The 14,191-nt window shown below is 37.3% G+C and overlaps 1 protein-coding gene across 13 annotated transcripts in view; it reads right to left on the bottom strand.

The window, feature by feature from the left end:
- MYCBP2 (MYC binding protein 2) overlaps positions 1-14,191 on the bottom strand; it is a 270,723-nt gene that overhangs the window by 145,617 nt on the left and 110,915 nt on the right. For all 13 annotated transcript variants that reach the window (XM_082434738.1, XM_082434743.1, XM_082434745.1 and 10 more), the window contains 5 exons: positions 9,117-9,321; positions 8,311-8,464; positions 4,257-4,429; positions 3,246-3,371; positions 3,031-3,158 (listed from right to left, as the gene is read on the bottom strand). In XM_082434738.1, coding sequence (XP_082290864.1) covers positions 3,031-3,158; positions 3,246-3,371; positions 4,257-4,429; positions 8,311-8,464; positions 9,117-9,321 — 786 coding nt within the window. The remainder of the gene's footprint in view (positions 1-3,030; positions 3,159-3,245; positions 3,372-4,256; positions 4,430-8,310; positions 8,465-9,116; positions 9,322-14,191) is intronic.

Genomic DNA, 14,191 nt, shown 5'->3' with positions numbered 1-14,191 from the left:
TGTGCCCAGTCACTCAGTCATGCAAATCTGCTGAATAGTATGTTTATAATTTCGTGTCTCCAGTATATGCGGGACACTACAGAATGTAAAAGAGTACCTGCTTTTAAAAAAATGTTATTCAGTGAAATGTACAAATCTATATATCTAAATTAAGAAACATATGTCTTATGGTCTGTATTAACCTCAGTTTTCCTTATTTTATATATTCGTCTACTTATAGCAAATGCTCCAAAAATGTTCTGTACCAGATATAAACATCTGAAGGTGAGAGAACTCCAAGTTCTAAGTGAGCTTCCAAATGTAGTAGAATTTTGCTTCAACACGTAACTAGCTGTGAGATCCTAGGACCCAGTTTCCTCATCCATTAAAGGGAGATGGACACTAGCAGTGCCTACTTCATTGTAATTGTGAGAATTAAGTGAAACGATACTTGTGGAACACTTAGAAAAATACCCAGCAAAAAAAAAAAAAAAAAAAGGCTAGAAAAATATTAGCTGAGGAATAATAGAAGGAAAGGATCCTTAAGAAAACAGGTAACAAAAAATAGCTCAAATGGCATGGGAAAAGGAGATAGAAAGAGTGAGGGGGAAAAAAACAGTTATAAAAAAGGAGGAGGACTACAGAGTACAGGAAAAGAATAAAAGAGAAGATATCAAATAGGAAAAGTTATGAAATTAAGTGAAAATAAATGAGAATTATGAGGAAGAGATCTTTTTTTAAAAAAAATGGACCAATACATATTTTTAAAACCCTTATTTCTTCTGATGATTATAGTAGGTGAACTACAAGAAAGGTGAGTAAAAGACTAAGAAGGAAGAGACGGGGACATTAAAACTTACTGGACAATTACTCTGTTAGACGTCTCCATATTTCAACTATATATGCTAATAAGTTTAAAAATCTGTCTCCACCTCAGATCCTAGTCTGCGCCTGGGATTCCCCCGGGCCGCTCAATCTCACCAGTTGTAAAGTGACTCATCTCTCCTGCCTCCTGCCTTCCCTGCTCTGATTAATGGCACTATCATTCACCTACTCACTCAGATTAAAAAACCTGGGATAATCCTTTTTCCCAAATCTCTCCACCAGCACTGTATCTCTACTATTGCTGGTACCAAAGCTTGTCAGTGCAACCAGTGTTAGCAGTGCTACTAGCTGGAAGAGTTCAATATGAACTAATTAGTTCTTCTCTCCATTCTCTCCTTGCTCGAACCCATATTCCACAAAGTTAAGGGTTTTTGCTTTTCTTGAATAACCCACAGCAGTCTTTTTAAAATGAGTATCTGACTAGAATACTTCCTTAATCTAAAAGTCTTCAATGGTTTCTCCTCTTCTTTGTAGCATGATATAAAGGTCCTTAATGATTTGCCCCTAACTTGGCTCCCCCGTTTATGTTCGGCAAATAATTTTGAACACATACTGTGTGCCAGGCAGGCTTCTAAGAACCGGGCATACAGGGGTGAACAATGCAAACAAAAAAAAGGGGCGGGGGGCTACTGGAAGTAAGTCTGTGGTAAGGGAGAGGATCTTAAGGTAAAGAGGAAGTGAGCCATGCAGGTTATCGGAGTGAAGAGCTGCCGTCAGAGGGAGTAAGTAGCAAGTGTGAAGGTCCTGAGGTTTGACTATGCCTGGCATGTCTGAGGAACAAGGGCCGGTCAGTATGGCTAGGTTAGAGTGAAGCAACTAGTATAACATAAGGTCAGAGTGGTGATGGAAGTCAGTTCTGATGGTGTTTTTCAGGCCCTTGTAAGGCCTCTGGTTTTTATCCTAATACTAGAAGACACTGCAGGAATCTGAACAGAGGAGTGGCACACTCTGGTGTACATTCTAAGAGAATCACTCTGCTATGTTGAGAACAGACTGAAGGGAGCAAGGACAGAAGCAGATACAAATTGGGAGGCTACTGTAATGCTCCAAGCAGCTGTGGTTTGGACCAACTTGGTACCAGGGGCAGTTTTTAGAAGTGGTTAGATCCTGGATTTATTTTCAAAGTGCAGCCAACAATATTTGCTGCGAGAGTGGATGTGGGTTGTGAAAGAAAGAGGCAAGGCAAGGATGACTCCAAGATTTTTGGCCTAAGCAACTGGAAGAATGAAGTTAACTCTATTCTGAGTCAGTTAACTGGGATGTGGAAGGACAAGAGAACAGCAGGTTTAGAGAGATGGTCAGAAGCCTAGTTTTGAGTATGTTACATCCCAAATACCTGTTAGCTATCCACATGGAGATGCAGAGTAGGCAGCTGTATATATATCTTTGGAGGTCTATTAAGTGTGAGAGTGATAAGAGAAGAAATACTTAAAGCCGTAAGGCTGGATCACTGAGGGGGTGAGTAGACTTTAAAAAGATGTCCAAGACTGAGTTCCGGCACTCCAGCGTTTAGAGGTCGGGAAGATGATGAGTGACCAGCAGGAGACTAAGAAGAGCAGCCAGGGAGATGGGAGGAAAATGAAGTGTGGTGTCCTGGGAGCCACGTGAAGAAACTATATCGAAGAAGAGCTTGACTGGATTAAATTCTGTAGACTGGTTAAGGAAGGTAAGGACTGAGACTACAGTAGTATTTAACTGAGAATTTTTAAAGAAGCCTGCTATTGAAATTAAGGCATAAAGTATAGTCGTCTCTCTCACTTTAAGAGCACAATCAGATAATGTGACAACAGAAAATTCAAGCTATTAGTGAATTTTCAAAGACTGAGCACATCCTTTGCTTAGTCTAACTGTTGCCCTTTCTGAGATGAATAGTGCAGTAAACTTAGGACTTTTGATTGCTTTTTGACTCTCTACCAGATGGAATCCATCCCCTTACTCACTTCATCCCTGGTCCCCACGCCTGTGGTGATGATGTCTGTTTACACAGTATTTGGCAGTAAAAATGCTAAAAACTTTTTAAAGCTACATCAAAGTGCCCCTGCATCGTATCATTAAAACAGCTACAAGAAAGTAGGCACATACAAAGGTGCCTTCTATAAAATAATAAACTAAGTCAAAATACTTATCTTCAAACACAAAAGGCAACAGTGCGAATGAACTGCTTACCTTAATTTTAGCGGTATATTCTCCTCTACCTCCAAACAGACCGAGACCACCAAGTAAAATGTCTGTGTCAGCACTAAAACGTATAGCTTCTACCGAGTGAGCAGAGTAACCCCAGCCCCCTCCGTGACCTAAAAGATGCAAATGATAACTTATGTTTTAAAATATCCATATATTTCACTTATAAGACAATATTTCCTAAACATAAATATACATACTTTCAAACCTGTTTACTACACTATAATCTTCTTTGGAATAAACCTTCATTACTGCTTGAGTCTCCTCCTCTGTACTCGCAACACCCATCTTTAAATCCTGCATAGTTGCCAAGGTATCAAGACAACCTAAAAGCAAACAAACAAAAATTTAACTCCTTGAAATTAAAATTTCCCCGAGTACTTATAATATGAGATGCTGGAGGGGATAAATTAAAACAATAAATTCTGAATGTGCTCAACAAATTTATGCCAAGCTTTAACATTTCATGGAAGATACTTACAACCAGTAAAAATCATCCTCTGCCTGGGTAATTATCATATTTAAACATAAGCTAGATGACAATGTTTCACACAAAACTATCTCTGAAAAGTTGGAATCGCTTAATCTTTGAGTCCTTACAAGGTTCTTCCTTTTATCAAACTCCCTGAATCACTTTAGATTGATTCTTAAAGTACTATTTGAGGAAGACACAGTAGCCTGAGATAACCTTAATCGGTGCTAGTTTTGGATGTTTACAATGGCTACCAGATGTTGTAAAAGTGCTATATCTCAAATTAATTAATTAGAAGTGAAGTTGATGTGCTGTGGAAAACTATTATATAAGAAGAAACAGAAGTGGTAACTATCAAATTCATATCATATTTTATAGAATTCATTTTAAATAATGTATAAAAATTAAATATTATAATTATACATTTGAATATTTAACCTACATCACTAAAGTTTCAAGTTAAGCAAAAACATTATTTTATAAGATACCTATTAGGAAAATTATATTCAGGGCTGCTTTATATTTGGGCATATATGAATCTTTCAGGGTGTTGGTGTAAGTCTGATGTACTGTTTTCTGTAGGGTAAACCTCTTAAAGTTAGAGGATCTAACTTATTTTGCACCTAGCGTATTATTGTTTAACAAACATGACAGAATGATATACAAATTTAAGTACTCTTAAAAAAAATCCTCAGCACACATTAATGAAAATTAGCTGATCATCAAATACCAACCCTACCTAGAATGTGCAAAGCTGCATGAGACCGGGTGGTGAGAGCCCTTGACCCCGTCGGTAAGGCAAGCTCAGGACTTAGAATACTACATCGGGACTGCATGTCTGCTGCAGAGGGAAGTCGGGCATCAGCAACCACTGCATTGTAGCACCACAGCTCTCTAGTGTTTGGTCGAAACCTTTCAAGAAAGAGAATAATTACAGCACCTCAACATATGGTTTCATTTAAAAAAAAACCTGTGAAGTAGAATTGACAATACAAAGAGAATAATACAGCCAGCTTAACAGGACAAAACGTAGCTCATGACTTTCCATACCTGAGCTAAAGATATAAATAAAGTGATTATGTCACTATAACTGAAATAATTTGAACAAAACAGTAATATAGATCACATTTCATGAACAACAGAGCAACAGTATACTTAAAAGTATAATGTGTACTTACAAATGTAAAGCTTTTGTACAGCAAAAACTCCATAAAAAAGTGTAAAGACAAAAGATAAGTCAAAAGAAAATACATGAAACAAACATATGAGACAAAACTACAATATCCATAACGTAGAAGAGCTCCCGCAAGCCAGTAAGAGATAATCAATCCCATATCGAAAGTGGGCAAAGGACATGGAATGATGTTCTTAGGAAGGAAGCAAAAATAGAATGTATGCAGATGCTGAATCTTACTAATAAACAGTAAAGCATCACAAAAACCGTGAGGAACCCACAATGCCCTCCTGCCATTATCTCATTCCTTTTATCTCTTTCATAACAAAATTCTCAAAGAGCAGTCTCCACTTCTTTACCTCTTTTATTCTATAAATTCTTTTTGGAAAAGTTGTTTTCATCAACTATTGAGTACACACAAAAGAACAGTAAGAAAATATTTTCAAAATAAAGTATGAAGAATAATGACACAATGTACACTAGTAAAAAGAACATTACCATTATCTATTAAGTACTCTGTGTCTCCCTCCCTACTCAGTTCCTTTCCTTTCCTTTTCAAAGGTAATGATTATCTTGAATTTCAAAAGTTTATTCTTTTCTTGCTTTTCTTTATGATTTTTCAAATGTTTGTATCAAAATAGTATATTACTTAAGTCTGGTCTTCTCAATCAATGGCACCTGATGATCCAAATTTACTAAGTATAAAAGCACTTATATCCAGCAATCCCACTTTGGGTACATATCCAAAAGAACTGAAAGCAGGATCTTGAAGAGATATTTGCACACCCATGCTCACAGCAGCATTATCCACGATAGCTAAGAGGTGGAAGCAACCCAAACATCCTTCGATGGATGAAGGGATAAAGAAAATGTGGTAGAAACATACAACGAAATACCATTCAGCTTAAAAAAAAAAAAAGAAATCCATCATGTCACGGGCTACAATGTGGATGAACCTTGAAGATGTTATGCTAAGTGAAACAAGCTAGTCACAAAATGACAAACTATGTATGATTTCACTTATATATCTAAAGTAGGCAAGTGCAAAGGAACAGAAAGTAGAATGGTGGTTGCCAGGAGTGAGAGGGAGGTAGAAATGAGCTGTTCTTTGCATAAGTTTAAGTTTTACAAAATGAAAATGTTCTGGAGAGATGCTGTTCAACAATGTGACTATATTTAACGCTACGGAATTGTACACTTAAAAATGGTTAAGATGGTAAATGTTATGTTATTTTTACCACAATTAAAAAATTTTAAATTATTCTTAAAAAACACTTAAAAATAATACTTCACAAAGAATAAATCCTATGAAAATAGCTGCTATAATTAGTAGCATTAATATTATTGGTTTATTGCTTTTTAATTTAATCTATCAATCTAAGTGTTACTTGTATTCTTATTTATATAAAAAACAAAATACATGCATTTTAAAAGGTATCAAACAATATAAACCAAACCTAATACTTGTGACCCATAGAGAAGGTTAGTGGGATTTGGTACGGGAGAAGAAAAAGATTTGGAGAAGGACCACATCCTTTTTTCTGTTTGTATTTTTGCTTTGCTTTTTAAAAAATAACAACACAGATCTATGTGTTAGTTTTGTAAATTTTGAAATGGGAAATAAAATTGCTATTAACATTTATCTGCTCTTTTCAGATGTTAAAGTTTCTAATTATTCAGGAGAAGTTATTGTTAAGAATACAAAAGGAGGCAGACTCAGGCCAGAAGGAAAGTCAAAGTAAGCTAACACTGAATCTGCAATGTCTGTGATAGCTGTAAAATGCACGTACCCTACTGAAAAAAACAAAGGACACAAAGCAGCCAGAAGTCAGGATAACTGAACAAACTCTCCACCTTCCAGCTGTTTTACTCAAACATAGGAGGAGACTGCACTTCATCTTTTAATCTCTGTTTTAGAATAAAGGGTAAATGATCAAGGACCTGGCAAGCATTTGAGATCATCTGTCCCCACTGCTACCACATGTGAAAAAGGCAAGGTTCAAGTAATCGGATACCGCACTTTGGAGTTCTGTTAAGACCCCAGGGAAATGATTCTAGTTATACTGTTAGAATCTACTTCTACTGTTATCTCTAATTTAGAGAATGCATTTCTAATTTAGTAAATGTATCCAGAAACAAATTCCATACTGTCAGTTTTTACTTTATTTTGTTAATGCAAATTTACTTCATTTAAAAATAAAACATAAAAGGATCATAGAAAATCAAACATCAATTTAAACCGAGGTCCAAACCAGAGCTTGCTCTTTGGTAACTAAGTCTCTTGTACATTGACTTCCAATCAGTAAATAATTGAGGACAATTCTATCTTTACATCATTTGCTTCTCTATCCCCTCCGTTCCACTGTGACCACTCTAATTGTGGTTCTCAGTATCTCATGTCTTCATAAGAATCACTATAAGACTACTCACCTCTAGTCTCTTGTTATCTAATCTACCCTGTATATTGCTGCTAGGGAGATCTAAAAGCACTACTCAACTCAATTCTGGCCTCCAGGTCTTCCCACAAAATGCCCAAATGAGATAGCACGCTTGTCAGCAACCTGGGAAGCACTATAATTCCTTCACTAGGAATCAGGCCTCAGGACTGATAGAAAACATGGCCTTTTGAGACTTGGATGGCTGGTGGAAGTGAAAGCAGGAAGGGGCAGAAAAAAGAAGACAGAGAAAGTCTTCCCTCTCCTCACTCATGCCACTTCAACCTTTCAACTTACCTGGATTCCTACTAAGGCTGGCCAAATAAACAATGCAAGGGAGAAAAAAAGGTTAAGTCCTGTGATGAGCCACGCTGGTAAAGGCAGTGTACACCCCCTATTAGTGTTCAAAGCTACATATCTGAGGATAACTCTTTCCTTTACTCATTATGTATATGAAGCACCATAATAAATTTTAAACAAGTACAATATAATTTTTTGAATCACCTGTGTACCTGTATCCATCTCTACATTTTTAAAATTTCCAGAGTTTGATAACCCTGTATATTTCTCTACTAATATGGGGATTTTGTTACATACATTCCTAAAGGGCAAGCTCACTGATCATATTTATTCTGTATTGTCTTTGGCATAATTTCTTCTACATAGCTGGTAATGATTAGATATTTACGGGACCAGGAAATAGAGTGAATTCTATACAATACAGACAAGAATGCTGACAGACTAAAAATAATTAACAAGAGAACTCTTGAGAGTAAAATTTTTTATTATAATGAGAGTAGCAAAGCCTTCTACAGCACCTACTATGTGCCTCTACCCTAAGTTCTCATAACAGCCTATAAGGTACCATTATTATACCTATTTTATAAATGACAAAAGTAAGGCACACAGAGTCAAAGTGACTTCTCCACAGCGACACAGAAAGCAAAGTGTGCAGCTGGGATAAACCTAGGCAGTCTGGCTCAGAATTCATGTTTTAACCACTACACTAAAGGTAGCAAGGGTAAAGGTCCCTGAGAGTCACTGAGATAGAAGTGTAGTTAACAGTTAAATAGGAGAGTTCTCATCTATGAAAAGTCTGCCTTATATATGACTTTTATATTCCACAAAAGTACAATTTGATCCAAACTTATTTATTACTCTATTTTATAAACAGAGAAGCTTACCTCCAAATGACATCATACACAGGATCAAGACACACACCAAATCCTTGCAGATCCTCTTGTTCAGAGTCATTAAACGTTTTACAACTCCCATCCACTTTATTTATCAGAAGACACTTAAATGGAGGAGGTTCTGATATAGAAGCAGGTACCAAGCCTTAGGAAAAAGTATTTATATATTTTAAAGATGCATTACCTTTTTATATTCCCCCAACTTATAAGATAAGCATTTCCTATAAGGTAAGTATTATTACTATCTCCATTTTACAGAAGAAGACACTGAGACGGAGGGATTTAAGTAACTAAAAACCTTTAAGTAGCAGAATTTGGACTAAAACCTCAGGCTGCCTAAGTCCACAACACATGCCCTTAATTTCTACACAATACTACTCTATTATATAATTATTCATGATATCATGGACACAAGTATAAACTGACACCTTGGTCTCGATGAAATGTCAAAGTTTGATTTATGTAACCTTCCATAAAACTAATTTCCATCATTTATTTGACAAGAACCAACATAGAAAAATTCCTCTTTCCAATACACTGTACAGGTTTTATACCACTATAATTTAGCTCATATTTCCACCACTCTCTAGCTTATAAGTACTTTGGTTTCTACTTTCCTAATTATTTCATTCCTCCAGCACATAGATACACATAAACTTAGACACTTAGAAGCTTCTTTTAAACTTCTTCAAACAGAAGAAAACAAAAAGCTACAGGACTACATCTCATAATAGGGAAAGATGACCGTTTACTATCAAGGATTTTTTGGAAGGACATTTGCTTGTTTGGGGTATTACCTATGATGTGTTTACTGGCAAAAATTTCTGATGTAGCGAGCACATGAGAATTAATAAGTGCTTCATCAATTCGTAAGAAAGTCTGGTCCCCACTTGCGCCTATCCAGGTAGCTTTTCTTCCATATTTTGATCCAATGTTAGGCATGGGAGCTGGTTTTGCATTCCAATATGGCACATCCAAAATTGGTCTACCCAGTTGTCCTTTCTAAAAGATTAAATAAATCGTATTAACAATATTACTGGATAAACAATTTATAATATTTTATAAAGTTAAGGAAACAGTAGACAAAAATAGCTCTATGAGACATTATTCTTCATCAGCTGTTAGCTGTATTTTTTAATAAATGAAATTCATGTGAAATTTGGACCAAACATTTACAAAGGAGTAAAATAATTTCTATTATTCTTAGGAATTCTCCCCCTAATAAACCACAAAGTACATGATTAAAAAAATAATAATACAGTTGAAATATTTCTCCATGTAAGAAATCTCCCTGAAATACTGTGATTGTCTTCACCAACATTTAAATGAAAAGTATAATAAATACACAATATGTTAAAAAATTGGTAATACAAATTGTTCATTTAAAAAATCACTTTGATATTTTAAGTTGACAGTACAATAAAATGTCACTCTCGAACTCACAGAGTCTAAAAGTATTTGGGTAAAAGGCCAAAATAATGAATACTGCCACTGTGAATACAATTAGGAAATTACATATTTTTCACATGATCATGTGTTAGTAAGTTATTTCATTTATTTTTCAAGATAGAGAGCAGAATCATTATGATGTCTTAAGTAAGTAACTGTGAACTCACTTAAAAAGTATGGCTGTCTCTAGCTACCTGGTTAGGTAAGAGTAATAGGAAGTTTCTCACTACTAAGCGAGTAGCTATAAAAGAATGTTAATGTTGGATTGGGAAATATTCACCCACCCGTGGCTCAGGAGCTCTCTCTCTCTCTCCTAGCATTCCCCTTCCACAACCCCCTGGAAGGCAGACAATGCTGCACCACGGCAGCCAGGGTTCACTGCAAGTAATGGGAACGGGAAATCACAGCAAAACACCCAAAACGTAAGGGAGCTGGGAGCACTGCAAACAAACACAGCCACAAACTGACTGCAAAAGCAACAGAGCTTCAATCCCTGGGTTGAACCAACGGAGGGAAAAGTGGCAAGCACATGATTAGAGAAGCAGCCAAGAAATTTCAATGTTTATCTCAGCTTCTTTCAAGGTCTATCCTTATGTTTTGACAAAACAACAACAGCATAAAAATGTGTACGTCATATTGAGGGGTATATTATGCTTTTGGAGGAAAAGAAATTAATTATATTTTTCATTGACTACTGAAATAAATATCTATTCCCCTATCAACCAACTAATGTGAAGAAAAGCAGTCTAAAAATATGATAGATGCCTGGACAGCCCCATGGGATTCAGAACGTGGTTATAAATAAGCCACATTTAAATACATAGAGGTTCACAGCTACAGCTTCTGGGGCTAGAGGACAATGATGATTGTCTGATTCTAAACATTACCATTCACACTCCCTCCAAAACAACATAAAATCCACACAGAGCAGGCTTCCCTGGTGGCACAGTGGTTAAGAATACGCCCGCCAATGCAGGGGACACGGGTTCGAGCCCTGGTCCAGGAAGATTCCCACATGCTGTGGAGCAACTAAGCCCGTGCGCCACAACTACTGAGCCCACGTGCCACAACTACTGAAGCCCACATGCCTAAAGCCCATGCTCCGCAACAAAGAGACGCCACCGCAATGAGAAGCCCGCGCATCGCAACGAAGAGCAGCTCCCGCTCGCAGCAACTAGAGAAAACCTGTGCGCAGCAATGAAGACCCAACTCAGCCAAAAATAAAATAAATAAATTAAAAAAAAAAAATCCACACAGAGCAAAGAAAACCACACATGACTCAAGCCTTCAGCAGTATCAGGAAATAATGGACCTCAGGACTTTTAAGGTGCCTGAAACCAGAGCGACCAAATTCCAAGGGGGGGGTGGGGGCCGGGCACAGAAGGGGAGGCTCAAGAAGGGAACAGAGGGAAGAACTGGCGAAGTCACCCCCCAAGGGAAAACCCAAACCTCAGCGTGAAAATGCCAGATACGGGCAAGGGCTTGAAGGTTCACAGTGCCAGCCACAGGAAAAAGGCTTCAAAGTATGCAGGACGACTGCTCACCCATCAGGCTGACACAAATTAAAAGGTATGAGGGACAACACATGCTGCTGGCAAGGCTGTGGAGAAACAGGCACTCTCGTACACTGCTGGTGAGAATGCAAAATAGAGGGGAATTGTTACTATCTCACGAAACTACACAGGCATTAGTCTTCGACCCAGCAATCTTACTTCGAAAAATGTACCTCAGAGGTACACCTCTAACAATATTCATTGTTATTGTTGCAAAATATTAGAAAATACTTCTTATTCCAAGCATAAGAAATTGATTTAATAAACTACAAGATATATACACGATTGTACTATGCAGATGTAAAATATGAATTGGGAAGATCTCTATGAACTGATAAGGAATGATTTCTAGAAGATACAGTAAAGTGTAAAGACAAAGTACAGAAGAGCATATATAAAATGCTACATTTTGAAAAATAAAGATGGGGAAATAATTACATATATGTAAATATATACATACCATATTTACACCTATATCAATGCAGATATAGATAGACGGTGTGTGTGGTTATTTATATATTAATCTTTAAAAGAATAAACACAGTAAGGAGAAACTGGAAAACAATGAACTTCATAACCTAAAAGCACAGCGTGAAGGGGTGGGAAGTAGGGATGCCAGAGATGGGGGAGGGAATGACACTTGGGTGAGTATACCATTTTTGTGTAACTTAACTTTTGGAAACATATTAAGGTTCTACACATTCAAAAAATAAAACTCCGTCTGAGGATGTGGGAGGAGGGACCCTTAAACTTAAAAGCCAACGGAAACAGCGCACTGGACCACAAACCACTCTCCTTGGAAGTCTGAGAGCTCCAAGTCGGCAGGACATGGTAGGGGTCAGCAGTTAAACCAATGTCTTCCTACAAAGGGCCAGGAAGACTGTTACAAGAGGGAGAAGAGGAACCCCACTCAGTGACATTCCTTTAATCCGTCCCTTCTCTGCCCTACCTTTGGCATTCCTCTGGAGCCTCATTCATTGTTCAAGGCCAAAGTTATCTCCAGGCTGAAAGGTCATCCCTCTTTCTTCCCCACCCGAGATCAGATCTTACTCACTTTACGGAGATGAACCCCTGTCCCAGGACAGGGTGAGACAAAGTGCACCTGGTAAAAGGGCCCATTTTCAGGAACAAGGGAAGGAAGGTGATCCTTGGCTGTTGTCACTTTTTACAAAGAATCTGCTAGTTCTACCTATTTTTATCCATGTTAAATAAAGTTTAAAGAAAAAGGAAACTAAAACAAATGAACCCAACTCTATTCCAAAGGAATAACATAATCCCACTGAAAGGGGGTGGGAAGAAAGAATCTATAACTTATGAACACAGTATTTGACTCTATACCTTCGGTCTTGGGGTAGGACACAGGCCAGAGGGGGCGAGAGGGGCAGAGAGGGGGGCAGAAGCAAGAGTGATAAACAAATCCTGAACTCTTTTTAGGGAGTTTGTTTTTATAGTAGCGTGGGCACAGCAAATATAAAACTATTTTAGACACAGTTTAGGACTGAGTGAATGAGAAATAAATGTACTGATATTGTTGGGAGCCAGGATTCTTACTGTGGAAGAAGGTACATAAACATGGAATGAGACAAGGTACGAAAGAACCCTATGGGAATGGGCTGGGATTAAGAGGTATCAGTGCGGACTTATTATTTCTAAAATACACGTATGTATGTATATATGCACACAGATGTGTACTGGGGATGCAATGAATACACCTAGTGCTCAGCTGGTGTCTAGTACTATTCCCCACTAAACACAACCTAGGTTTTTTAGAGAAATAGCTGATTCTAGGACTCATACAGATAAGCCTGGAACAACTCGTTACGCCAGAAAGTAAGGAAGTACTCAAAAAAACGAAGAGGCATGTCACCAGAACACAGAAGTCAGCGTGAAGGGACTCCCACTGGCGAAATCTGAGACAATATAAGCACCCAAATAATTAAGTACAGTAATGACGAAAAAAGAGAAATGTGTCTACACCAATAATAAGTAGACAGGCAAACAAATATTAAATGGGCTCTTGCTTAGAGTAAAACGCAAAGGGCTGACAGGTGAATGTGAGGAGGTGCTGGTGTTGGAAAAATCATCATTTCTGCAGCCATTATAGTAAAGACTGGCTCAGGCAAGAACAATCAACAGATGCGAAATCTAGAGAGAAATTTTGATGAGAAGCAGGTATCTTAAAAATTAAGTTTCAACCCAAAGACTGCTTATTAGTTTCAAGTGAAAACATTCTAACTCTGCAGTAGTGAAATCAAACAAAATTTTACAGGTGATCGAAATTTACATCACCAATAAAGGGCAGGTGGGCATTTTGTGCCTCCAAATGTGATGCCCTGAGAAGGACACAGTATCACTTACATGGTATTTTAGTCTGGAATGCACAACCTGAATCTAAACATGAGGAAATATTAGAGAAACAAAAATGAGGAAACTTTTGTTAAAAAAAGGAAGTACCATATTCTTCAAAAATGTCAATGTCATAATAAACAAAGAAAAGGTGCTAAAATGCTACAGATTAAAGGAGACTAAAGAGACATGAGAAATAAATACAATGCCTGATCCTAGACTGGAGGGGAAAAATGCCAGAAAAGAATTAGCGGACCAACTGACAAAACACAAACTATTTAAGGAGTAAAGGATCATAATGTATGCAAGTTATTCTTAAAGGACAAGAAAAAAAAAGTTTTATACACACATGCATACAGAGTACGTGAGAGAATGAGAGCATGAATGTACAAATGATAAAGCAAACAGATCAAAATGTTACCAACAGATGAATCTGATTCAAGAATATATGGGCACTCTATGTACTATTCTTATTTTTGGGAACCTTTCTGTAAGCTTAAAATTATTTCCAAATAAGAGATTTT

The sequence above is a fragment of the Balaenoptera physalus genome (assembly GCF_965194825.1).
Source record: "Balaenoptera physalus genome assembly, chromosome: 18".
Classification (NCBI taxonomy): Eukaryota; Metazoa; Chordata; class Mammalia; order Artiodactyla; family Balaenopteridae; genus Balaenoptera; species Balaenoptera physalus.
Note: the sequence above shows the minus strand (reverse complement) of the source record. Positions and strands in the feature narration are given on the sequence as shown.